We start from the raw sequence: 27,523 nt of genomic DNA on the forward strand, positions 1-27,523 counted from the left end.
TACCTTGCGCTACCTGCTAGACCAGGTGACTTCCTTTACATTATAAAAATGTTATCTTTCAATATAATAGTAAAATGGTAGTAAAAATTTTAAATCTCTTTATATAAGGCCGACAAATGTGATGGATTTCATTTTCAAAATATAGCAAAGTTATATTTTGGACAGTTCATCTTATCGCCTGACCAACTCACCTCAGCTGAGGTTTTATTTAAGCAGAATGTCAATCTACAAATACTGCTTTGCTCTGGTTTCAAATCAATAGAACTCATTAAATCAATGGAACCACATCTATAATTCTCTACAAGTCTGTTAACTACAAACAGCAGGACATAAACTCTTGGCTGCCATTTAGTGCAAATCCACAAAAGGAAAACATATGATCCTCACTGAATGTGCAGTCTCATACCTGAGGAAAGGTGAGGAAAGTATAGTCAGGTGTGCCAAGAAAACCTTACACTGGGCTGGAAAGTTTTCCCTCACCACAATGTCTTCTAAGTAGCTCAATGTCTTCTAAGTAGTTATACCAAAGCACTCATCCCATAGAAGCCCTCAGATTCTCCATGTTACATATATACATGCAAATGCATATGCTTGAACAAGCAATATACATGTAATTAATACTAACTGCTTTTCTGGATGTGTTAATGGGCCATGTTTAGATAGCTAGTTTGCTGTTCCAATTTTGTTTTCACTGTAGTTTGTAATACAAATGACTTCTTGGGCACATCACTGAAGCTTAAATATACTCAAGATAAGACACTGGAGCACTTACACCCTCTGCATGTTTTCTTCTCACTTAAGTGTCACACTAGACACCCTTGATGTGGATTCATTTTTCAGTATTCTTTAAACTGATGTCCACAAAACAGAAATGTGATGATGTGGATATACTGAAGAAATACCTCAGCTTTGCTATAACACCTTATTCATATTTTACCTGCAACACTGCACTACGTAACATGCAAGCTCATGTTTCCCGGCCCAACAGCGCCACCTTGTGACCTCATGCAGTATTTCCCTCTGTATCAGTTTCCCTCCTTGTGCTATACAGAAAAGGATTTGCAATGATTTAAAATGTCTGGATTTACAACAGGTAAAGAACTTTTTTTTTTCACAAATTAAAAATTTGCAATTACAAGTGGAAGTAGCACGGATGCCCCCAAGATAAAAAGTTCTAATAATTCAGCGTCGTTGAGAGTGCAATTCTGGAAATTGGCACCCCCTACTGGGCAACCTCAGGAATCACGTCACCTAAAGCTACGTTCAAGCTCAAGTCTCTGCCCTCCCACCCCCAATACACCTGACCCAAGTAGACAGCCTTACACAGCGCATGAGCACCTGGCCTAAATGTACTGGGAACTGAAAGAGGACACAGTGGCAGACTAGCCTGGGAGAGGATGCTGCATCACAAACATCTGGGTGGGGAAACAAGGCTACAGCCAGCCTTATTTCATGTGTGTAGTTAAACCAATTTATTGAATTAAACAAGGTGTACATCATAAGTGCTGAAAGATAGGGAATGTTTCATTGCACTTACAAGAATTGTTAGTAACCTTTTTGCTGCCATACTGGCAATGGAAAATACTAAAATAACACACACACGCACACATATATATATATATATATATATATATATATATATATATATATATATATATATATATATATATATATATATATAAACACACACACATACCTACCACATATCATTAGCCAACAAAAACTTCATTAAGTTTATTTGTTAAAACATCAGTTCACTTGTGCAATGGCAGTTTCAACAATGGCTTTGTCTGAAAAGCGGCCAGTAATGACAGTCACAAAATATTAGACTAAATGGTGTCCCTTGGTTGGCGTTATAAATTTTAGACTAAATGGTGTCCCTTGGTTCGAGTTACACAACATGTCATGTGCTAAGTGTGCATAGTGTGATGCAAGTGAGTTTAAAAAAGATATGAATCTTTTTAGGGCTTAAAAAGAAAGTAATTTTCCTGGCCCTACACAATCCATTCTTAAAGACTATGATTTAGTCAAATGCCTATATCATCATTATTGTTATTATTATTATTTTTAGATGTTCTTCACTCAAATGCCAGTTAGAGGCATGCCAGATAGCGAATCATAGCTCCACCCAAACAAACTACGTGTCACATTAGTGAAACTGGCAATTCTTTGTTTGTTCTGTTGCTTACAAAAATAGTTTGCCTTCTTGTGCCTCCACTGTGTAGGTTTTCCCTATATTCCAGTTGACTAATCAATACATATGTAAACCCCTATTTAGATAATCATATACAAATATTGATATAAAGTTTTTACAACACAAATTGCACCATTTTCCCTGTACAAGAGCAGTGAAAACTCCACACTGAATCACAATTCAACAAACAACAATGTCGCCTGGGTAAAATAAAGAGAAATAAAATGTTCATCAACTCGAAGGCATTTGGCAATTTGGCAATTTTTCATATCAAAGATAAAGCTTATGTTCAGTATCAATAGCCAAGAAAACAGAACTGCTATGGACTTTTTATTTACAGACAGCTAAACTCTCTGACAGATCCATGCGCCACTTCACAACCTGAATTCATCTTTTAAAGTGCATGCATTAATACCAGGAAGGAGTCTGACAGAACTGATTTGTTGTATTAAATTCACACCCTGATAAAAACTAATGCCAATTCATTTAGGATACTGAACAATGAATAAATGATGTTGTTTTTTGTACTTTTCAAAAAGAGGCATGTGTTCTACCACAATATGAGAGTTATTGAATGCTCTCAATATATTTACTATATTTTAAAATCAGCCACTGTTTCAAAACCTGCCTTTGCTTACAGCTTTTGCCAGCAGTATTCACATTCGCTGTGATGAACAAAGACGAAACAGCTAATAGCCACGGTGAAGACAGAGGACACATTCTACAGTCGCAGTGTCCTTTGATAACCCCAAAGGCAATTCCGCACAACGCGTTCCCTTTACATGTTGGTTCATACTTAAACGTATCAAAGTGCTTTTACTTGTACTAAAATATCCTGAATTACTGATACCAAACGTGGGTCGACGGCATGGAGAAACAATATCAGCTCTTCTACATTTATCCCTTCTGTTTTTGGAGCTCCGATGAAGTCATCTGTGCTGGGTGCCTGTTCCTTCTCTAATGATGTCAGAGAACTCCCCCAGAACTGATTTAGATATTTCAAAAGAGTGGTCCCACATGGTCGCTGTAAAAGGTGGTCTTAGTAAAATCCAGCAGTCAGGGTTAGTTCAGGCATGCTAGGCCCACAGCTGTCAGCATAGCATGCTCTCCAAACCCTGGGCTCCATCATCTGTCGTCCTCCTTGGGAAAGTCGAAAGAGGCCAAGCTCCCGAATCCTAGTCGTGCGCTCTCCATATCGAACGTTTCCAACTCTCGCTCTTGGCGCTCAAATAAATGCTTGATTTTTTCCGTCCGTTCTTTCTGAAGTGAAGCCAGCTCCTCTTCAATCTGCAATCAAAATACAGCCATTTCAGATGCATCTCCCAGAATAGTAGCAGTGGCTAGTCTAAAAAAATGTAATGTAAGACAGATCATTCTTAAAATGTTTTATAGTTGAAAAAAACCCCAAAAAGCCTAAACACTTATTTGAACTGCAGTGCACCTGTGACTAAACAACAATACTGTACTATATATCAGAACAGTATTAAGATAAATGAAAAACCCTGTTCTCCCAGTGGTTCTGAGCACCAAACAACCAGCCTCACTTTTTGTTCCAGGTGAGCTCTGCGCAAGGACGCCTTCTGCTCCAGCTTCTGCACCTCGCGCTCATGCTGGGCTTCGGCCTGGGCCTTCGTTTTGCTTTGGTAGGCATCCAGGAGCTCCATCTCCTGCTGCAGCTGCCGCTGTAGGGCCTGGCACTCAGCTTCCTGCTCACTGTCCAGCCGGAGCTGCAGGCGAGACCACCGGGTGATTACAGCACTCCACCAGGGGGCACTCTACCAACATTATTAGGCTTCATGACTCACCGGTGGTAAAGGTCTTTATTTGGATCAACAGACAAATATGGTTGTCCAAATTAAAAAACTAATGATATTCTTACTTGTATATTTTGAAATTCAGTTAAAATGTTTAATATAATTAACATCTGAATTTTATATAACTGTAGATTGTTAGAATAATCATCTTAAAATGTACAATACAAATAACATTTCTGGAAACAGAAGTTCATTTGAGAGACAGCGCTGCACAGTTACAGAGTATTACAAGCTCAGCCTGAGTATTCTGATCTCTGAGTATTCTCAACACTGAATGAACGCAACAGGAGCCATTTGGTTGTATTTTTTGGGGATGTTATGGTTACTGCCACTAGAGGGCGATGTTTCGGGTGCTTCTTAGTAAACCATTTACAATAGGTCTATCAAATGTAAAAACAGGCAAACCCTAGACGAGAGGTCCTCACGCCTGGACCTTAAGTTCAAATCCCATCGTGGATTTTGTAATCAGTGGCAGTTAAAAAACAACTAGTGCAACTGACTGATCACTTTGTCATTGAACTTGACTCCTAGGTGATTACAAAATCCAGAACTAGACTGGATCAGAGGGTAATTAAGATACAAACCAACAGTTGTTTGGTAACATGTTTGTGAGATTAACCACAGCCCCTGCCTCTGTCAGTTTAGAAAAGAGAAGGAGTCTCTTACCGATTGAGAGGCCATCATTTCACTGATGCTCTGCTCATACTGAGTGGCCAGCGTAGCCAATTTGCGAGTCTGCTCCTCTTTCAGAGATTTAAGCAGGGATTTGTGGTCACTCTTGGGTGAGACCTCCAGCTGGTGGTTCCTCAGGGCTTTGTACTGTTTGTTCTGAACCTTGCAAGTGTCCTGGAACTGTTTTTTGATTTGCATCTCCAACGCCTATTTTTGTACAAAGGCATACAACAAACAGCAAAACTACTTTGAGTGGAAGATTGTGTACACTGGGAGAATTTATGAATATCACATTCAAAACAATACAATAATATTAAATATTTAAATAAACGGTTCCTCTGTCAGATATTTCTCAAAATATACCTCCTTCATCTTTGACTGGGATCATATTCACCCTACCAGGCATCATTTCCCCTACCAGGCATTATCATCACTGACCCCATCACCACTCACCCTACCAGGTATCACTCTCCCCATATGCCCACACAGTGTTCACCTTGAGGTTGCGAGGCTGCTGTCGCTGTTCCAGGGCATGTTTACGATGCAGCTCCCTCTGCCGGCGGTGGTTGTACTCCTCCTGGTTCTCCAGCTCAGTCTGGTGCTGCAGGCGGATGAGCTCCATGCGCAGTCTCTGCAGGCTGTCCAGGTGGCGGCGTTCCAGGTCCTGCGTGGACCCGTCATGCCGGATCATCAATGCCTGCTCCATCTCCTTCTGGCTCTTCTTCTTGTTCAGCTCCTGGGACACATAAGACAAACCAAAAATGGTCACATCACCACATTACAAACTGCAAAGGGTCGTATCACCATGTTACAACAGGGTCACATCACCAAATTCCATTAACTTTGCACGTGAAGTTAAGAGCAGCCTGAGGGTAAGAGACAAGGTTTAGTTTGCATCTAAAAACACTGTAATATCTTTTATAAACCTAAAGGGCTTTTGTCACTTGGTGTCAAGTTTAATAGTCTACTTTATAAATGGTAGCAACCTACTGATCAAGACTTGTTTTTCAACTATCAAATATCTCCAAACTGCTTTTTTTAATTGATTTATATATATATATATATATATATATATATATATATATATATATATATATATATATATATATATATTTATTTTATTTTTTTTTTATTATTTTTTTTTTTTTTAAGATATTTTATCTAGCACCTGTAACAGGATGTTCTGGATGTGCCGGTAGTCTTTACTTATGAATGGAAGTCAAGGAGGTTTTTCACTTTTAGATCTTAAAACATTTTATTCTTCCTCTAAATGTCACCTTGATGTACCTGTAGATCAAAACCTGAAACTCCAAACTTCACCTGAACCCGAAAGAACGTGCGTTATGTCAGGCCAGTGGAGGCGGGACTTGCCTCCCGGATCTGCTCCTGCTCGAGCTCGTGCTTTTTGATGAGACTTCGCCTCTTCAGGGCGCGGCAGCTCCTGTCATAGACAAGCCTCTGCTGGTGGAGGAACTGAGCCTCCTCCTGAGCCTGCGAGCGCTGCACCGTCTCCTTCTGGCGCGACAGGCGCTCCTGTTTCTCCTCCTTCGGTGTGCTGGGGTCCTCGTTCATTTCCTGTGGAAACAGAAAGTTGAATGAACATCCCTGGCCCTTTCTTACAGGTGTTTTATGAGGCAAACGTTTGAATGGAGTCTTCACCCAGCCTTCCTCATTAAACATTGTGAATGTCATTAGGAATGATAGCAAAACAGTCAGCAATCATAGATGTATGTGAAAATGTAGACTTCCACAAAGAGCAAGGGGTTTCCTTCTCCCTCCATATCAGTGACACTATTTAATAGTTTTGAGATGACTCTTCAGAATTCAAAACTGTTTTTGCAGAGTTCAGGAGGAGCACTTGTTTCCTCCACTCATGGTAACCGATGGCTGCTCGGTGTGTGGAGATAGCTGCTACACTTTCGCCGCCTGCACACTCTGCACCCACCTCCTTCATTCGCTCCCTGCACAGCCGGTACTGCTTCTTTTGTGTCTCCAAGAAGGTGGTCAGCTCCTTCTTCTGCTGGACCAGGATCTGCTGCTGAATCCGCTTCTCCTCCACGGCCCACGCCTTCAACTGCAGCACCACACCAAGCGTGCTTATTAGACTATGTTGAGGTTTGCATTACATTACATTTACAGCCATTGTTAATGAGATGCCAAAGTCAAATGCATGCTGCATTTTTAAGATATGAGGTTTATAGATCTAAAATAATGCACCTATATATCAAATAATTATAAAATAGTATCTGTATAGATGGCCTCATAACATTGGTTTCCATTCCAACAGTATGGCAATTTGTAGCATTATAAAAAATGATCCAAAATTAACCAAAAATCATGAAAAACAGGTTTGTGCTTTTAATTGCTGCTTTCATGAAATTAAATATCCGGCTCCTCCCCAAATTCTTTACCTCCTTCTCCATCTGAGCGGCCTGTTTCTTGGCTAGGCGCTCCAGCTCAATGTAGGTGTTGCTGGCCTGCGTCTCCGCCTCCTTCTGGAGGCGGAGCTTGTGCTCGTCCATCTCGGCCTTGAGCCTGTTCTCCAGGGCAATCAGCTGCTTCTGGTGCTGCCGCCGCATGCGCTTGTAGCCTGACATCTGCTCTCGCCACTCAGAGCCCTGCTCATGCTCCTCGATCTCCTCGCTGACCTGCAGGGGGCGCAAACAAGCAGAAAACAAAGTTCAGCATTCGATCAGGCATGTTGCCACAGCATAAAAGTGCTAGGTAGTCCCTTTGTTGTTGTCTGGTGAACCTGTGGAATTCTGAAGGCCATGAGCTGATATTGTGTAAACTCTTAGCCAGGGACTGTTCAATGGTTTCTGAGAACTTGAAGGAATGAGAGATGAGAAAGTATGTATGACTGCAGCAGGTCTAGTTCAAAGTCATGAAAGGAGTGAACAATGACTGTCTATGTGTTCATCTGAGACTGTCAAGAGAATTCAGTATGAGGAGAATTAAGTATGAGAATTCTGTTTGAGGAGAATTCAGTATGAGGAGAATTCCTCATGAACCTATGGGTCATACATTGCAGGCAAAGGTCCTGATTTGAAGTACCTTCTACCACTTTAAACTGCTTTTATGTTCAGTAGAAAACACACACTCACACACACACACACACACACACTCACACGCGTGCACACACATACAGGATAGGATAATACAGAATGAGCTGCAGGCCATATAAAACTATAAGGAAGAAAGGTTCATAATATGCATCTATTAGCTTTTATATATTTATTTGTTGTAACCTTTTCAAGGGCATAAATGCCCCATGTCCCTTGTCATCATAGATAAACTAACATTTAGCAGCTGTTAAATTGCAAGCAACTGTTCGAATTAGCTAAGCCTATAAAGCCAGTAATAAGTAGCAAATAGTAAAGTAGTACAATCAATTTTCTGAACGATTAACAAATACACATGCAAAAAGTCTTCAGGCAAACATATACAAAACAATCAAATCCATTGACATGCAGCATACTTGAGTCCTGCAAAAATGCATTACATCATCATGCACGAGGAAAAAGAAGACTTCTCAATATCAATGAACAGAGTGAGGGGGGAAAGGCCTATCATCTTCGAGATGTGTTGAATTACACATTACGATAAGAAAATGACAAAAACGTTCCGGAGGCACAGAAAGAGAACAGTGGTTGGGGGGGGAGGGGGGGGGGGCTTATTAACGGGCTGTGGTTGCCATGGCTACTGATGTGGGGTTGAGAGAATGGCCATGACAGGCCTGTGTTCCTGATGCAAAGAGAAAAAACGGCGAGCGAAGCAGAAAGAGAACCTGCCTACCAAAGACGCTGGTGTGATGGTGGCAAAGCGCTGGCGTATGCTGCTGCTCTTGCGGTGGCGAGCCCTGCTCTTGTGATAAGAAGTAGGCCGCAGCTATGGCCTGGTGTCCCTGTCCCCAGCCTCATCCCTCACGCAGGCATGCTTTCAGCAGGGGGGGGAGGAAAAGCACGAGCGAGTGGGGGTGGGCGCTAGCCGCGCGCCCCGCTGCTGAGGAGGATGCCGCCGCCGATGCGTCTCTCTGCGTCCCGCATGAGGCATAGTCCGCGCGCATCCTTTCCCCCCCGGTCCGGCGTCGTCTGTTACGGCGTCCCGACGAGAAGCAAGCACGGCATCGCGGTGCACGTCGCGCAGACAGCGACGGGGGAGACAGCAGAGCTACTCCACTAGCGGCAGCACTTCCTGACAAGGAGGCGGAGGAAGCAAACGGATCCGGTGGGAAAGGGTGAATTATGCAACACCTATAGCAGGCAGGCTGAGAGTAGATGTACGCGCAGGCTACGTAGAGGACGATTCTTCGCCCGTTCGCTTCTTAACACGTAGAGTACTGTTATTATTGGACACACACACACACACACACACACACACACACACACACACACACACACACACACACACACACATATATATAAACATCACATATCTATCATCCTGTCTCTGATATTCCTTGGATTCATAAAAAAAGGGATTTCTATCCTCGCTCTTAAAATTTAGTTTTTGGTTTACATATTTCCACAGTTCAATTTTACGCAATTTTAGGATATTTATACATAGAGAAGAATCAGCTAAGCAGTTCTGAAAAAAGAATTGTACTCCACCGCAATTTGCACAGTTTTATGTTTGCTATGCCTTTCAAAATAAAGTTTAGAATAAATTTGCACTCTCCTTGCAATCTTGCAATTTTTCCACTGTTTTCTTTCACAATTATGAGGAAAGTGCATTTACTCTGAAAGTTGAGGGGATTTCCTCACCAAAGTAATTCCTGTGTGGTAAAGAGATTAAAGGAGGTGTCTTTGATCTTTTGGCTTTACAAGGTAAGGTGTGAATACCATGGTATCTAAATAGGCAAAAATGCATTGCTTATTCAAATTCTAGATAGGCCACTTATATCATTCAACTGAAATATAACACTTTGTCAGAAGTTGTTTGAGTTTCAAAACCATGCTTCCACTGCACCATGTCTAGTGGTGCCAGGACTGGCCTTAGTTGTAAAGGACACACTACAGTGATTTACCTCTGGTACAGGTGGCTGCTTCCCATTAACGAACACTGACTGAGACATCTCCAAAGGAAACTTGCCTCTTAATAAAAAAAATAAAATAAATTACAAAAAAACAGAAAAAGAAATAAAAGACATTTTATTAATTACTTGTTTCTGACAAGCAAAGTGCTGATGAAGGACCTCTCTCAATGTATCTTTACAGTACACTGCAGTTACTCACCTGGAAATGTTCTCTGGTTTATATAGAGAGAAAGTTTCCGAGTGAGTAACTACAGTGTACTGTAAAGATAAATTGACAGAGGTCACATAGTGAGGATTTTAAACACCAGCTAGTCTGTGCTAGTCTGCCTGTTCATTGACAGCACCACACAGAGAATGCTGTCAGCACCACATCATCCTGTGTCTGAGGCTGAATAATGTACACGTTCGTATGTGACAAGACTGCAAAAATCTCTTGTGATGTCTATAACTCCTATAACTCATATCATTCCTATATTCCAATGACTCCTATAACTTTGATTGCTCTGAAGACATTTCTTGTTGCATCTCTGCATCCAGGCTAAAATGACTTTTAGACGACATGAAAAGACAGCTTTTATCTGCACCTACAGTGGGACAACTACCATGATGACCTGTGTTTCCTTTATGTATGGGTTCATTTCTTGCATAAATTCATAGATAAGCCTGGAAAGTACCAAGGTCTGGCTCTGATCTGCCTTTGCTGGTTTTGCCTGCATTTAGCTGAGAAGTCGTAAGATTTCCCCTCTGTTTACCCCATTTGACCCCTGCCCACATCGCGTTCAGACTCAGGGCTCTTAGCTGGCATTAGGCACTGGCATAAGATAAAATCTGTTAACATCAGCACTGCACTCTGATCTAACAGAAATAGCAGTGAAAACAGCCCTTCCTGTCTAAAATGTAAGCTTACAAACCTGCTCATAGCTGAGGGGGTTTCCCATCTAGCTTAGTTTTTTTAATGTATGATGTAAGACTCCATTCAGATTGCTGAGAATGTGTATCTTCACCACTCTTGATGCTGCACTATTGCAGCAACAAGCAAAAAAATGATTAAGGCTTAGCAACTTTGTAACCCTATCATTGCATCATCAGAGACAATTTGAGGTCTAAAAAATCTAATATAAATTAACATCTCTGTCAGTTTCCGGCAAAACAATTCCTGCAATCACAACTGTCCCTGACGCCTTCCTGCGTCATTTTTTGCAAAATATTGTGTATGAATGAAAGCCTGATGTTGAGAAACCTATTTCCTATTGCCAGCTTCCTGTGGACCAACAGAGAGCAAAAGGCTTGCGTTTGAAGCTGCACCCAGGATGCTCCTTAGTCATCTTGATGATCCCAAAGTTCAAGAGAAGTGCTCGCTGCTGGCTTTTTCAATGCATGACTCCTTTTGGAACTGCCGGTGGACTGTAGAGGGCGTTATAGCTGGAGAGTACACTGTGGAAGAATAGGTGAAGAAGGAAGGAGCCTGGTCATCTTCCTGTCTGCACATGGGGCACAGCCCCCAAATCCCAGCTAAGGACAGTATACACTGCTCTCACAATGCACTACATATAAACACGGTGAATATATAAACATGGAGGAATTGCAATATTCAATATTCCTATGATAAAATTGCCACAAAGACAATCAGTCATGTGGCTTTTTGCATGTGGCTTTCATGCTCACACAGTAAAATCACCAATAAACTAAGAACTACATTATACATTTTATCCCAGAGAGATAATATGGAGAGCAGGTGAACTTGATTTCATTAACAACCTGATCTGCTTATCATATAACATCATAGGACTAGCTATGGCTACATCATATAGTAGCTTTGGCTACATATGAACGTGCAATGCTGTGATAGCTTAGCATGTTCTGATGGAGAGCAGCATAAATATGTAAAAAGCGTAATAAGTGATCTATAGGCTATAAAATGAGGGCTGTGAATGTTTGGGTGGAGTGAAAAGCGGATGTAGAATTTAGAGGGCTACAGCATCACACAAATGTGACAACACAAGAAAAAGAAGAAAAAGATTCTGGGAAATCTTGTTGCCTCACAAGGCTTGCTGCGTCATTTCCTTAGATGACACATGTGTGGTTTTCAAGTCTTTAAAACCTCATGTCGGGCTGCGATCAAGATTAATTTCCTCTGTGCACGAAGGAATGAATGGTCATGCTAGGAACATGCTTTGGCAGGCCCACAGAACACAGCCAACGGCCAGTAAGTACAACAACTACACAACCGCACTCAAAGCTACTGCAGGTGCACTCTTATGTCACAGTAATGCCACTCTAATGCCAGTCTAAAGTCACTGTCATGTCATATTTAAATGGAAAATTTTTTGATTTGATGATACAGCACTGATGATACAACACTTTTTGATTTGATGATACAGCAAACATATCAAACACTACTGTGAGTGAAAGAATTGCACAAGTCTAAACTTGTGCTTCATCACATTGTATATACTGTGCAGCTATGAGATGTGAGTGTTCTTGTAGAAACTCCAAATTAGGATGATCATGGATTTTACTGTACTTGAGTTTGTTATATCAAGCAATAAAGCTGCTGGTATCCAAAGGACATAAGAAGCAATGAATGGAAATGAATTTGAAGCAATAGGTAGAGCAACATCAGTCATGTTATGCTCTGTTGCACATGGCAGATGGAAGTGAACTTAGTTTAATCCTGATCTTTCTTACTCTTTCCCCAGTGGTGCTCCTGACCCTTATCCTGTTAGCCATGAACGAGTTTGGGAATGGAACAGCTCAATGCATTGAGAAGAGCTGCAGCAAGAATCTTCACAAGGGCATAAAGCTCAGCAAGTTTGTCAAAAGGGCCACTGCAGAATTAATAAAGACATACGTACGTACCTCATCCCTTGCACCTCTTACAAACACTCACGTGGATACTTTCAGCCCAACTGGTCACATTCAGCCAGTAATGCAGCCATGGATACAGACAAATCATTGTGAAATTCAGTCAATTGGAGTATTGTACCTAATGAGAAGCTCCATTCACAGAAGTGATGTGTAAATTCTGTGGGTGTCTGAGGCAGTGCAGGAACATAAATGGCTCTGACGCTGTGTTAAGTCTAAGTCTGGTCTTGGACTAAAAAAAGACCAATGGGGAATTACCACTCAGACCATCACTTAGTCCAGAATTAGCTGTATTATTCGCCTGGGAAACTGCCTCTAGATTCAGAAGTTATGCACTGTGGAAGTGGGAGCGCAGTTTGTGGTAGGGGTGTGTTAGTTTTTGGGTGTTTGTGGCACTGGCTGTTAATATGTAAGTGTTTGCGTCAGTGGGTGTTGCTACTTTTAGCTATTCAGATAATTATTCAATAGTTATTTATTTATTTAAAGTTAAATGTAATGCAAAAAGCTTTTTTTTCAGCTTTCATCATTTTTATTAAATGTTTTGTGCAAAATCTAAGACTCCATGAGAGAGCGATAATCTCAACCGGGCACATGCTGATAGCAGTATTTTAGGTAATGGAAGATGTAGGCTCAGTTTCACTGATGCTGCTGCATAGAAACATACAGTTTGACTGGACTTGGACATAGAGTAGGGGTCAGATCTTACTAAATGTCTCAGTGCCAGTGAAAGCACTTCAGACACTACAGTGGCAGTGCAGTGAAAATCTGGAGTATCCTCTCATTTCTGCCCAGACTTAATAAATCCATGCTCTCTTCCCTTTCAGCAAGCCGCTCAGGGCAACTTTGCAGAGCAATTCTGCACAATGTCGATGGACAGCATGCCGTCATCGACGCTGTGGGGCAGCAGCCCAGCCGAGCGTCTGCAGAGTGCCTACATCCGCCTGACGGAGCTCCTGCCGCATGTCACGATGGTCCTGCAGCAGCAGAGCGACCTGAATCCCTATTTGGGCTCTCTGCTCTCTGACTTGGCCAGGCTTGTCATTCACGGCAGGCACCTGGCCTTGAGGCTGAGCTGTATCCTGCAGAAGCTGCAACCTAACGTCGCTCTGCCTGAGCCAGCTGTGGGACCCACTGCACTGCTGCCCCCACAGAACATCTTCCAGCAGAAGGTCTATGGTTGTGCGGTCCTCACCAGGGTCCAAAAGCTCACATTACTGACTGCCAGGGAACTGAAGTCACTCAGGGGCCAGTGTACAGACAAAACTTAGAGGATGTCAAAGAACTTTTGAGTCACAGCTGGGAACTTACGATTTATGAGTTTGTCTATTTTATTTATTGACTATTTATTTTTTGTACATTTTTTCTGTAAATATCAGTTGCTATAAAGAAAAGGGGCTGCATGTTTAATGTTGTCACTCTTCTGATATATTTATTAAATTAATTTATTACTCTTAATTTTAATTAATATATTATTTGGAGATACAAAGTCTTCCCAAATCACTTTGAACATTAATTTTGTATCATACCAGTTCTGGCAATGACAGTACATCTTATCTGCTTATCAAAATTTTCATGTGGCTGTAAAGGGTTTCTGTCAAGCATTGTTTATTTAAGCATGACTTCAGTTATTTGCATCAGATATATTGTATCTCAGGTAGACACAGGGCTCTGACGTACAATCACACTTTGATCTTAACTATGATTCCTTGTTATTGCACAGAGAGTCATGTATGTTGTCACAGATGACTACTTGAAAAGAGCAGATATGATGTAAGGTATTAGCCATATTGGCTTTTGTGGTATGTTCTTGGGAGTTGGCTGACATAAATAAACCGGGGGAGCTGGCATACTGAGTGGTGTTGTCTGAGACATAACCTTGTGCTGAGGCAAGTTTAGAAGACAGGAAGTGAAAGAGACTGTGATATCAGCTGTTAATGACACATTCTGCACGACACATCAGATAGGAAAGACAAATTCCTGACTAGCCGTCACCCCTGTCACAGGATGGGTATGAGAGTATGTTTGTGCGTGGACATGGGAGTTTTTGAAACTGCTTGCAGCTTCCTAGGAAAGGAGGATATCCTGACTCCTGGGAAGGAGGGTATGAATTGGAAAAACTGACAAATGCATTCTACATTTGAGCATTGCAGTAATTATCCTCTTGACATTGTACATCCATATCAGTTTAATCAGAAGTCAACCAATTATACATTATTGCATTGTATGCTCTTTGTTCTACACCACACAAACGTTAACTATGTTGCATGTATGGACATAATGTATGTAAAACCTTACAGTGAATCAGCAATAACTGAGTACATTGGCAATTCACCAGTGTTGCCTTTATTTACTATACATGTGTGATGATGACATGCTGAAGAATAATACCAATATATAACCTGATTTTACAACAGTGTGTGTAGATACGCTTCAGGTGTCCTGGACACTCTTTTGTTTGTGGCTCTCTTTGGGAATTGTGGTATAAGGAGCAACTGCACAGGGAGTGGTGCCAACAAATAATGCCCCTTAACCCAGTCACATGCTTCTGCAAAAATGGAAGTAGGGGGATTTATACTCGGTCATGTCTTAAGTTCCTCGTTGAGGCAAGTTTCAGTGACGTCTGGAGCTGAGACAGGCAGGAATGCTGACAGTGGGTAAGCAGTTTACAACCTAGAATCCTCATTTAGTTAACTCAGCTCAGAATGTACAGGCCTGACCTGTGTAAATGTATGTCTGTTGTGTCTTTTCAATGATTAAAAATAAATGGAAAAAAATTAAATCCACTATCAAGATACAAGATTAATATCAAGATTAATATCAGTAATTTATTTCCACTTGAACAGCTCGTGCTGCACTTCTAACAAGCACACTGGTTGGCGGGTCTTCCTAAAACACAACTCGGTGACAGAACTCAGTGACAGAACAACTCGGTGACTTTCTGAAAAAAAGACAGAACAAAAGCTAGTGAAGTCCCTTGACTCCACTATCGCAATACTGCAGTAGCTGTTCAGCTACTGTTCACCGTGTTTAGAACTAGATACAGAGTTAAACACATTCTTGTTTAATTAAGAATAGCTATTTTAATTACATGTATTTGAAATATGTAATAACCTTTTTGGTATTTTGTCATTTATTGTGAACTGGATCAAAATGTTGATTTAATTTGTATCAAGATGTTTTTTGGATCAATACATTTGCCTTTGAATTACTAGAAGTACTTTATAAGCTATCCTTATTAAATAAATTTTTATCATAGAGCTTATAAGACTAATGAGTTTTCATTTTCTTCTAACCTCTTAACTAAAACTTCAAATGTCCAACATGAATCATCCAACCCTGTGATGTGACACAGTCCTGCTTTAACTGCCTGTTCAGGATGCAGTGGCTGTAATTGTTTTTGCTAAGCTACATTTCACTGATTCTGGTTCCTTTGAACAATTTTGACATATTCAACAAGTCCTTGTTTGAATCATTTCAATAGTATTTGGCTTTTAATTAAACAAATGCTGCCCATGCACAGTCACACTGATGTGACCATAAAGAAAGCCAGCTTCTAGTAGCCTATAGCCACAGCAGCATCATAGTTCTCTTCATTTTGGGCAGGGGAGGTTTTTTTTTTTTGCTATAATTTCTGTAGAATTAAAGTGGGGATTTCATGATTCACCTTAGCACGCTGCTTTCTCCGGTAAGCAGAGACAGAGACAAAGAAATGAAAAGGGTTTGTCTTACACTGAAATAGAAAGGAGGACAGAGGGAGTGATAGAGGTAGCGTATGGTTATGGTTACCCCCACCCCCCCCCGCCCCCAACCTGAAACCAGGTGCCTATGTGAGAAATTCTCTTGTTGTTTCCTACTTCAAAGTGGCAGTTTTTTTTCCTCTCCACTCACAGCATGTAGCAAGAAGTGTTTTGAAGTCTTCGACATAAAGACGACATCAAAGTCCTGATGACAATTTATAAGGTTTACAGGAATGTGTTGCGCAATAAGTGCACAGTGTCACATTGGAATTCGGTTTGGGATTCGGTTTCATCGCAGTGTGAGTAAGTTGGAAATGAATAAAGACAAAATAGAAATTATGCTTATTGATGCTAATAGAAGCAACAGAAGTAGAAACTGAGTAAAATAGAAGAAAAATCCTGAAAGAATCTGTTTAATTGCAAATATATAGAATTTACTTTGCACTTCTGGTGAAGATGGATTTATTGATGTTGTACTGATATTATTTAGCAGTTACTTCAAATATAATATGACGGGGGTGTAATGTTGCCATTTGTTGTCAACGTCTTTGACTGAGAGAGCAGGGCCTCTTTCTTGATTCAGTTTTTCAGTGATGTTAAGCATCGATCAACAAGAACTGTACTTAACTGTACTTATACAACTGTATAAGAGTCCAGAATATAGTTAAATTTGATTGAAAAGCATTTTTGACAGCACTACATTCCATGACTGTATTCAACTGTACATTCTGCTGTACTCCACTATATTCTACTATATTGTACTGTATTTCACTGTACATTCTACTGTACTCCATTATATTCTACTATATTGTACTGTATTTCACTGTACATTCTACTGTACTCCACTATATTCTACTATATTGTACTGTATTTCACTGTACATTCTACTGTACTCCACTATATTCTACTATATTGTACTGTATTTCACTGTACATTCTACTGTACTCCACTATATTCTACTATATTGTACTGTATTTCACTGTACATTCTACTTTACCGCACTACATTCTGAGTGGAAACTACTACTCACATGCTGATTATTTAGTTCCATGAAAAAGGGTAGTTGTACATAATAGATGTAAATGAGAAAGTAGCCAGTTTAATATTATAAAATACAAAAAATTCATAATTAAATCTAGTACTAGTACTTATTTTTAAATCAAGCAATGAAACAATCACTGAAAGATATCACTTCAGATCTACAATCCTAACATGGCATATAACCTCAGTAGTATTACACAAAGTACAAGGTTAACAATTAATTCAATTAAATTGCAAAATTTTAATATACGTTTATAGTCATTATATATATAGATTGTACTGAAAATGGCACAGGGCTTACTCTTTTGTTGGGAATAATGACCATGGTGATACGTCATTTAGGCACATCATACTAGTTGCTTTCTTTTCCATGAACTCAGCATAAGGGTGAAATTCAGTTAACCGTTTGTTTTTTTATTTGTTTTTATTTTTAGAAGGCCCACATTGTCATTTACTTACTCATTTACATCTAGTATGTACACCTACCCTTTTTCACAGAACTAAATAATCAGCACGTGAGTAGTAGTTTCCACTCAGAATGTAGTGGGGTACAGTAGAATGTACAGTGAAATACAGTACACTATAGTAGAATATAGTGGAGTACAGTAGAATTTACAGTGAAAAACAATAAAATATAGTAGAACATAATGGAGTACAGTAGAATGTACAGTTAAACACATTAGTGGAATGTAGTGGTGTCAGTAGATTAGCTGCAACTTGCATTACTTGTGTTACAAGAGAAAATGAAGTAACACCTGTTTTGACAATTCTTCATGGATTAAATGTCTGATTTAAAATGTATATTGTTAATGGCCATAAACTTGAATTCAATGTTTAAGTGAAATTGAATTACCTGCTAACCTTATACAGTACTCCTAGTACTATACTCATGCAGTTATACAACATTACTGACACCTGCTGGTCAGCAGACATAACAAGAGCCCTATTTCACTAAAAAACGAAAGACAGAGATTTTCTTTGCTTAGTTGGCTGATTGAGTTTTTGTTTGTTTGTTTAGTTTTTATTTTTACACATATAATAATATAACCTATGGTGTATGCAGAACACTATATATATATCTCATCCAACCTCCTGGTGATAACTGGCCTCTGCAAAACATGGAAGCTCCTGCAAGGCATCATCCGTCACTCAAGACTGAAAGACCAGACAGACCAACCTGTGCACCGTGTGAACTGATTACAAGAAAGCCTATGATTCAATGCCCCACACATAGATCCTGGAATGCTTGAGGCTGTATAACATCAATAGGACTCTTAAAGTCTTCATCAAGAACTCAGTGTAGAAGACAACCCTAAAGGCCAAGTTCAGACCAATAGCACAAGTCAACATCAAGTGTGGGATTTACCAAAGACATTTCCTGTCCCTGATGCTGTTATGCATAGGCCCTGCCCCCCTAAGTGAAATCATCACCAAGAGTGGTTACTGATACTGGCTAAAGAATGGAGCAGCCATCAGCCACTTCCTGTACATGGCTGACATGAAGCTGTATGCCAGTATTGAATGAGACATCAACTCACTAATCCATCTCACCAGAATATACAGCAAGGACATCAAAATCAGACTGGATAAGTGCGGTTGGATGGTTACAAGGAGAGGGAAAGTAGCTAGAACAGAGGGGATCGTACTTCCAGAAGGTAACATGGCAGATGTTGAGGGCAGCTACAAGTACCTTGGAATCTCAGAGGCAAATGGGAACCATGAAGAAGCCACATGCACAGCAGCTACAGCCAAATACTTACAAAGACTGAGGCCTGAGAAGTCAGTTGAATGGGAAAAACAAGATCCAGACTATCAACACCTACTCTCTACTCGGTGGTTAAGGTACTTGACTTGTAATTGGAAGGTTGCTGGTTCAAGCCCCACTGCTACTAAGTTGCTACTGTTGGGCCCCTGAGCAAGGCCCTTAACCCTCAGTTGCTCAAGGTGTACTCAGTCATAATTGTAAGTTGCTTTGGAAAAAAGTGTCAGCTAAATGCTATAAATGTAAATCGCCCCAAGTGATGAAGTGCTTACTGAGTACAGCAGAAACCTGAGCAGTATGGTAATCAAGAGCAGCAGGAACCATTATGAGAGGATAAAACCCTGCATGGTATGTACCACTGTACCAAATGGTGGAAGTGCCTGATATGGAGAAATCCCACCATCAATGGCTGGATTGGAAGACATAAAAACGATAATCATGGCAGCAAGACATAAGGGCAATAGATCAAGTGGCTGGCATAGTATACCAAAATATACTGTGCCAAGTATGGGCCATAAGTTCCAAGCTCAAAGAGGGATGCCACCAAAGGTTGTAGAGAATGACCATACTAAGATCATGTGAGACTTCCAGATACAGACAACCAAATTGATTTTGGGTAGAAGAGGGCCGTAGCAATCCCAATCGAGTTCCAGCAGAACAACGCCCGAGGTCTCTGTCCAGTGTTGGGAACAGCTAAGATAATACCCAGGACCTTCAAGCTCCCAAGCCTCTAGAAAGGGGACCTGAGCTTGAAAGAAAAAGACCACCCAGAGGAGGGTGAGGGTTGAGTGGGGCAATTTGTACCTATATATATGATATATACATAAATTTGCTATTTCATATGATCACAATGAAATCACAGCAATTACTTGTGAAATATGACATTTATTTATTGCTCTTGTATAGCTGAAACGTGCCCTGTACATTGTACATTTTTGCTTTTTAGACAAACTTTAATGTAAATAGAACTATTAAAGGCATTAAGTTCATACAGTCATAGAGGTATTGCACAGAATAAAGAGAATAAACCGTATCAGAAAATTTACTAGTATACACTGGTTCTCCAGTGAGCTCTGAGTGCAGGATGTTGTGTGCACAGGTGTGCAAATACAATCTAAATAACTATAGATAGTGAGCCATAACAGACCATAGACTTAAACATGCCAAACCTACAAGACTGTGAACACAAGACCCAGCAGTCACTGCATTTAGCCTATTTAATGCTGCAGACAAAGCACATAATCATCTACCTTCAAACTAAACTTTAGTTCAGCTGTTGTCTGTGACGCAGTGACATCTTTCTTGGTGATGAATGGCAGGCATTTTTTGCAGAATAACCGATGTGTCTCTGCCGACAGGCATTACTTGCAGAAAAACGTTGTGTCCATGTTTAGAAAATGAATGTTCATTCTGGTCTCAATTTCTAACTCTTTCAGAATCTGTTGAGAAAAGGAATTTATTGGTCATTGCCACCAACCCTTCTAATGTCATGCTAAACCTAACTAAACCTTTCCAAAGTACAACACAGTTAACAATGAATTTTATTTGAAAATGTTTGTATGTGTAAGTGATAGGATTGAGTTAATAAATATGTATATAATGTAGGTCCTTGGATAAGCCAAAACAAATATGCAAACCTTCAAAAAATGGTCAAATGTAATCCCTGCATAAAACTCATCTGGACCCTGCAGAAGAAGAAGAAGTTCTTGTTTGCACACTGAATGCCTGACATTAATATGTCATTACTAAGTTTGGAAATGGCTGCTATCTATTGTTCTTTAAAAAACAGATTAATTGTAATTGAATGCAGGTCTGCTATCTCCTCCTTCTTTCTCTGCATTGGCTGGTAGTGACTCTGCAGCACAGGGAGGTGCAGTCAGTGTACCATGCGTCCCATGGAGATGCTGGCCACTTCCAGCATTGCAGCGTCTGCAATGCTCTTGGCTGTCTCCTTCCCCAGAGAGCCACTGCGGGACAGCAACTCTTCCACCACCTGCAGCCAGCAAACCCACACTGTCAGCTACAACACGGCAGACCTGCTCGGATTACGCGGTGTTTAATACAAGACATAGATTTTGTAACTGGAGATAGCCTTACATGTCTGTATTCCTCCAGCGTTATAGTTCCATCATTGTCAGTGTCATGCATGTTAAACAAGACTGTCAGGAGAGAAAATTTAGCATAAGGTAATGCAGCAACAGTGTTGTAGGCCCACAGACTTCAATACCTTTTTCCAAGGCCTTCATCTCTGAAACTCTGTACTGACATAACAGAAAACATGTTTTACGCATGTGTTGTTACACATTGATGTTTGGTATATTATACTGTAATTAATAACATAGTTACACTGCAACAGTGGTTGTAAAGTGCTAGAGGATATTTACAGCGAAAGTGATGTTTTGCCTTACAGCTACTGACTCCATGTTGATTTGATTTGATTCAATGCCTAAGTGTTACGGATGCATTCTCACAACGCATCTTGGTCCTCCTGATCTCTTCTTTCTGCTCTGCTGTCAGGTGCGTTTCTGGAGGTCTGAAGTAGGACATGACTGTGAGAAATTCCTCGAATCCAATCTCTTGCACTGAGCCTTCTCCCCCTTTCTTGAAATTTCTGTTGAGGACAACCATATGAAAATGGATAATACAAAGCTCAGTAATTGCATACATTAGCCAGTGATGCCTGAAATGTCCTCAAGTTCTTCTGGAACAGAGCGCACAGTACTTTTAGAATGGCTGTTCATTGCCAGGATTACAACAACAATGATGTTTAAAAAGTCCCTCAGACATGTTGAGCTTCGTTACATTTCAGCTTCTGTGATGTAGTAAACTACCCAAAGAGGAGTTTCCCACAGACATGTCAAACGGCCAAGTGGTCAGGATGAAAACTGCTGATTTCATCACAAAGAGTGAACAATAACACAACAATTTCACCCAGCACTCACCTTTCATCAAAGAAAGCCTCTACAATCTGTGATTGAATAGGATTGCAAGCAAGGTCTGGAATTTTTCTTAAGTCTTCCCTCCTTCAAATAAATAGCAAGAAGAAGACTTCAGATCAGATTTCTCATTAACAATTCGCATAACATCAACCAGATTAAGATGTGCTATTTATCATTTTAGCTTAGTGAAATGTATTGTAATAGTAGTATATATGAGGATATAATGGGCTTGCTTCACTGGTAATTATTCAGGTTTATTTGTTTACAAAAATAAAAACATATCCATAGAGGCAAACACATCAAGTGGGCCAAAACAACAAATGTATATAAAAATACTCCAGGAGCTTAGACTTGTCAAGACTACTCAGGACTTGCCTATGAACAGAAGTGATCTATGAGAGAGAAAAAAAAAACCTATGAGTGTTTGGCACTGGGCGAAGCTGGCACCAGCGTGCAGTTAACCTACCGTAGCACATCACTGTTGTGGCTCAGCTGATTGAAACGATTGTGAAGAATTACAATCTGTTCCAGAGAAACTGAGATAAGTAAAAACAGAATAAGAGAACTCATTGCTACAGGGAAACAAATCACAAGAGTCTTTTTCTGGACTTAACGCTGACATCCAAGACCACTCTACCCTCTATAACCCCATTCTACTACTGAACATATTAATAGTAGAACAAAGTTACAGTACAGGCTTATTATAAAATAGTTATATAGTTTTATACTGGTGCAGTAAAATATTGTAAATTGCATATAAAATGTCTGCTAACTTCCTCAGAGTATGGGCCAATACAAACTGCCAAATAATGCCATTGTCTAGACCCACAATGACAAACCTGATGAAATTAATACATTTAAGGCGTAAAATATTCAATTTAATAAATGAAAAATGTCTATCTGCAAAGTTCTTGTTGTAATCTCCTATTTGACACAATTCATCCCACCCACTCTGAATATAAAGCAAGTACATGACAGGAACCTGGCAGGGCGACAACTTACAGGAAAAAGAATAAGTACAGTCCAAGGCTGCATTATTAAAGTGTATACATACAGCAATGGGAACTTCACCTATCTAGCAAGTTTATACTTAGCACCATTTCGAGTAGGCATCAGCAGATCTCATATTTTATCAAATAAATGGATGTTACATAGAAAGCGCTGTTTGTGAAAGTGCAGAACGTTATTTTATTCCTTTAGCCACATGTCGTGCATTGGTACGCTAATGACTATAGATGGCACATTTGCAATATAATTGTCTTTGAAATTTCTAAGGACAACTGATAGACCATGGCTAAGCTATAGAATAGATTTTGTTCAGCAGCATTTAAAGACTACGTGCTCACTGATGCATAGCTTGCTGCTTCCTCCAAAACATAATGTCGTAGGTCATATGACGCAAAAATAACAGGCGATAACTGTTGAACGAATAAAGCCATTTACACAGAAATTTTCTCAGGCTGTGGAACTTACATCCTGTCTTCTTAGCCAAAAGATGATACTCATGGTCTTCTGGCACAGAATGAAACGCTCCCATCACGACAGTGGTCTTCCTCCGGTCTGCCACTTGCTGTCAGAGAAGAGTTAGCAGCGATCCCATCCGCTGGTGTCAGACACAGTCACCTCCTGTTTTGCCTTCGTCGACCGAGCTCATGCAAATTGGTCTGTTCCTCTAAGCGAATTAAAATAATATCCCAGGGTCTTAGCGCTTCGGTGTCATCTTTCATGGGCAACCTCAGGAGACTGTAGGTACATCTTCGCGTAGTGCGGAAGATGCTGAACGTACAGGAAGCATTAAACAGCTGAAAAAGAACCTATTTCAGGAAAGAAAACTGAGACCATCTTTAATAGTCTGACGAGTGTATGTGCGGTGAATCGTGACCCTCCACTCTTCATTTATAATGCATAAAGGAAACGCATTCAGTGACTCAAATCAGAAATAATTCATCAAATAACAATGTTCCCTTCTTCGGACAATAGAAACGTTTTCTTATGTTTTCGGACAACAAAAACATTTTCCATTAATACGCTGCTCATCTGCCATATATTACTATCTTAGTTTATGATGCAATTTAAACAGTTGATCTTAATTAGCTAGTTTGCCAGAATAAATATCAAATAAATATCTACATAACTTAACCTGGAAAGGCAATAGCCTGATTCTTGCTAGACAGCCTGAGATCTTTGGTTTTCACTATAGGACTGTTACTAAGTGAGAACATTATGGTGCACCTTGTCTACACTGGTATCAAGTGAATCATCCAAAATTGTATTTATTTATTTGTTTGTTTGTTTGCAGGGTTTTGCGATGTTATCCCTGCAGGGTTGTGATGATGGCCCTCCAGTGGCTTTAGACTGCTGAGAAAATACAAAAACATAGGCTGTTACTGACTCTTCTACTACATCTGCTATACTTCAGGGCTTTGGATTACACAGCAGTGTGTCATTAGTCAGTGTATTTCCTCTGTACCCTAAAGTGCTATTTGTTCTTCTAATTGCAAGAGGACACTAGTATTGGAGTAATGTATAATTAAAATGTAGCTTCTAAAAGTCAGCAGCATTAGATTGTTCAAAACCTCAACAATTCCATCCATGCTACTATAAGAGACTGGATGTTGAAGGCCGAACCATCAGGCAAATTAGGCAAATAGCCTATCCATGCCTGAGGTGTGGTGCTGTGTTAGGGAAAGCAGGAACACACCAACCTGTTCAGGGTGGAGATGAGATCACCTACACGGTTTCCACTGTGTTACTGTCACAATATGGAATTTCAAACTTTAAAAAAATGGAAGCCCCTGCACTTCTAAAGCCCCACTTCAGCTCACCACCACCAGTCTCAGCAGGAACTAGCTACCACTGTCAGGGAGAAACCTGCACACAACACAACAACCTCTAAACAATCTATTAGAAAATGAAAGCTAGGTTAACTTTTTTCCTGTCAGTACCTTCCAAACTGCATAGTCTAAATAAAAGTGCAGTTGGACACAGTCCATTTTAGTCTTTAGGCAAATTTAACTACTTCGGATGCTGGATTCAGGCAAAAAAAAAAACCTGATTGATAATTTAAATTATATGGTGAGGTACAGTCAATTTCTCAGTATTTTTGGGTTAGAAGGTGCATTATGTTTTACTTCCTGTTACAATCTCTGTGATACATTTCCTACAAAACTCCACACGGTGGCAGCAGTGTCATGAAGAAGGTTCCTGCTTCATCATCTGCTTTTGAGCATTTCAAAGCAGAGTCACATAGTTTGAAAACAGTGGGAGAAAAAGAAACCTTAAAAAAATAAAATAAATAAAAACCAGCAAAACTTAAGTTTTGCAATACTTGTGCACACACACTTTGTAGGACAACCCATTATAACATAAGATGGAAATACAATACAAATTCTTGTTATTAGTTAAGGTTAAAATATAATTTAAAGAAATCAGTGTTTTCTCATCTATGAAGAAAGAGTACACCATTACAGCATCTGGCCCCAAATGAAAATTCAGGCACTTTACAGAGTCCTTCAGATAGGATACACAGAATACTTTAGTTAGATTACATGGAGCCCATCAGTTGGGCTATACAGAACCCTTTAGTTGGGTTATATGGAGCCCATCAATTGGATTACACAGAGCTGTTGAGTAATTATTTTTTCGTGCCACACATCTCAGCTCATTAGCTAACAGAACCTTAATGAGTTTATAATGAATGCATTATAGCAGGGCAAAACCTAAGTGTAAGCTACATTTATTTGAATAGGTATTACAGATTTATTACAGTGAAACTATATATTTCTCTACTAGGACATAAATGTGATAGTTGCCTGGCTGTAACTTGCAAGTATACAATATGAAACCAATTTACTTTACAATTGTTTAATAACTTAATAAGATGTGTGGTATCAGCAAAATATTTTCTGATCATTATGACTAGAAGAGGAATTTTGGTCACCTTTGTGGGTTAAAGAAATTACTAATGTTGTGGCATTTTACAATATAATCTACAGCTGTGTTATGCCTTAATGTTAATAACATTTACCCATGGGGCATTTAACTCCATAATACCCTACAGCTTTGTTACACCTTAATGTTAATAACTTTTACCTCAGGGGGCATTTTACTCAATAATAACCCTGTGTTATATTTTCATGTTAATAAATTAAATGTTTTGTGGGTAATATTGAGTCATTTTAAAGGGAATCATTTTAGGCGTGCAGGCGAGGCGTACAAAAGGAAACAGGGATGTGATCAGATGATGAAAGCTGAGGTAAGCTCCTCTCCAGCCACTCAACTGCTCCCAGACACCACCAACCGCAAAAGGACTGTCCATTTCTTCCATGTATTTTATCATCAAGAAAAGAAATTATGACAATTATTGTTTTTTGTTTAATTTTATCATTTAACTTTATCATTTATTTGTAAAAACTGTTTTAATGTGTAGTTTAGAATTTGTTTGAGTTCATTTTTGGTCATTAGAATGTTTCAAAATATATATCGTCTTTTGATTTTTAATATGCTATATCTGTCCTCTTTTAGTCAAATCTCCACTGGTAGAAGTGGTCACACGGCCAGATATGTTGTTCCTCTATTCATAGGATCCCAGCAGTCTTGATTCAGCCTCTAGAGCTTGTGAAGAGGCCCTGCGTGCCCACCGTTCCCATGGTGAACCCTGTAGTCATAGGCACTCAAACCGAAAGTGGAGGGGTAGTATAGAGTGGGAAAATATTTTTGTTCAAATATTTTTTCAACTCAATATAGACAATATATTGAGCTCCAAAAATATTTGGATGACATAAGCTAATTCCACCATGATTTTCTTCAGAACTAGAAGAACTGTTGGCAGGAGTTTTTGCTTATAGATTTTTACAGTTTTATTTTTTAATTATTTGAGTAACATTTCATTTTGCGGTAAGGAAATGATACACATAACATATACTTGATTTCTTGCCGGAATGTTTGTGTCTGTGAGATGATGTTGGAAAGCAGCTTCACAAAAATGTAAGAAGCAAAAGAATCAGTCAAGAGTCCCCAGTAAGCCGCACCTGTGGCAACGAGAGTAGCAGCTGTTTCTGAAAGCAGATTTCTTCCATGGCTGCCAGCCAGCTCGCTATTCTGCTCACGCCATGCCTGACCCCGCCATGGAGGAAAGTCATTGTCTGTGTCTCCATAGCCCCAGGACGCCGCTCACTCATGGCAGCTGCTGTTGGATGAGAGCTTAAGGCTGCCCTCTGACATGCTGTCAGACTGAGGACCGCCTGACCACTTCCACTGCGGTCTGCTAAATGAGCGACTTCTACCTCGTCGTTTGCCTCAAAATCAAACGTCTCCATTCAACTCCAGATGGGAGTGTCGGGCTAATGGTGCAAAGCTGTCTGGCTTTCGATGTGCTGATGCTGAATTTGCTCATTTTCAGCAAGCCAGGGTGTTGGTTGAGGAAAATGTGATGTAAACAAATGTCAACTCCCCACACAACATC

At 40.0% G+C, this 27,523-nt stretch overlaps 3 protein-coding genes across 4 annotated transcripts; 1 reads left to right on the forward strand and 2 right to left on the reverse strand.

Annotated features, from left to right (window-relative positions):
• Positions 1-1,691: 1,691 nt before the first annotated feature.
• Positions 1,692-8,979, reverse strand: taok3b (TAO kinase 3b). Its single transcript, XM_027020083.2, has 8 exons — positions 8,476-8,979; positions 7,092-7,328; positions 6,626-6,754; positions 6,052-6,255; positions 5,177-5,416; positions 4,675-4,887; positions 3,739-3,921; positions 1,692-3,481 (listed from the first exon to the last, which is right to left on the reverse strand). Exons 2-8 carry the CDS (start codon positions 7,275-7,277, stop codon positions 3,320-3,322), a joined length of 1,317 nt encoding a protein of 438 aa, XP_026875884.1. The 5' UTR covers positions 7,278-7,328; positions 8,476-8,979; the 3' UTR covers positions 1,692-3,319.
• Positions 8,980-11,848: 2,869 nt separating this feature from the next.
• On the forward strand, positions 11,849-14,408 carry m17 (IL-6 subfamily cytokine M17). The gene is made up of 3 exons (XM_027020067.2): positions 11,849-11,921; positions 12,415-12,566; positions 13,405-14,408. The coding sequence occupies exons 1-3, from the start codon at positions 11,864-11,866 to the stop codon at positions 13,846-13,848; spliced, it is 654 nt and encodes a 217-aa protein (XP_026875868.2). The 5' UTR covers positions 11,849-11,863; the 3' UTR covers positions 13,849-14,408.
• A 5,589-nt stretch (positions 14,409-19,997) lies between these two features.
• On the reverse strand, positions 19,998-23,865 carry tescb (tescalcin b). 2 transcript variants are annotated; one of them, XM_027020044.2, is made up of 8 exons: positions 23,533-23,865; positions 22,526-22,581; positions 22,063-22,143; positions 21,592-21,731; positions 21,218-21,279; positions 21,006-21,113; positions 20,758-20,805; positions 19,998-20,559 (listed from the first exon to the last, which is right to left on the reverse strand). In XM_027020044.2, the coding sequence occupies exons 1-8, from the start codon at positions 23,563-23,565 to the stop codon at positions 20,482-20,484; spliced, it is 606 nt and encodes a 201-aa protein (XP_026875845.1). In that variant the 5' UTR covers positions 23,566-23,865; the 3' UTR covers positions 19,998-20,481. The 2 variants fall into 2 exon arrangements, with proteins under 2 accessions (XP_026875845.1, XP_026875844.1); XM_027020043.2 differs by having other exon boundaries at positions 22,526-22,595; positions 23,533-23,864.
• Positions 23,866-27,523: the final 3,658 nt, after the last annotated feature.

Source organism: Electrophorus electricus, chromosome 6 (genome assembly GCF_013358815.1).
Source record: "Electrophorus electricus isolate fEleEle1 chromosome 6, fEleEle1.pri, whole genome shotgun sequence".
Classification (NCBI taxonomy): domain Eukaryota; kingdom Metazoa; phylum Chordata; class Actinopteri; order Gymnotiformes; family Gymnotidae; genus Electrophorus; species Electrophorus electricus.

Bases quoted from the DNA above. Each gene is read 5' to 3' on its own strand.
- taok3b (XM_027020083.2), bottom strand. From the start codon at position 7,277: ATGTCAGGCTACAAGCGCATGCGGCGGCAGCACCAGAAGCAGCTGATT. The intron at 5,417-6,051 runs GCAAGTCCCGCC...TATGTGTCCCAG, and splicing joins AGCAGGAGCAGATCCGGGAG to GAGCTGAACAAGAAGAAGAG. The intron at 3,922-4,674 runs GTAAGAGACTCC...TCTCGCCTGCAG, and splicing joins AAATGATGGCCTCTCAATCG to CTCCGGCTGGACAGTGAGCA.
- m17 (XM_027020067.2), top strand. From the start codon at position 11,864: ATGAATGGTCATGCTAGGAACATGCTTTGGCAGGCCCACAGAACACAG. The intron at 11,922-12,414 runs GTAAGTACAACA...CTCTTTCCCCAG, and splicing joins CAGAACACAGCCAACGGCCA to TGGTGCTCCTGACCCTTATC. The intron at 12,567-13,404 runs GTACGTACCTCA...CTTCCCTTTCAG, and splicing joins CAGAATTAATAAAGACATAC to CAAGCCGCTCAGGGCAACTT.
- tescb (XM_027020043.2), bottom strand. From the start codon at position 23,596: ATGGGAGCGTTTCATTCTGTGCCAGAAGACCATGAGTATCATCTTTTG. The intron at 21,114-21,217 runs GTAAGGCTATCT...TGCTGGCTGCAG, and splicing joins CGCTGGAGGAATACAGACAT to GTGGTGGAAGAGTTGCTGTC. The intron at 20,560-20,757 runs GTTTGCATATTT...TTTTCTCAACAG, and splicing joins CATTTGACCATTTTTTGAAG to ATTCTGAAAGAGTTAGAAAT.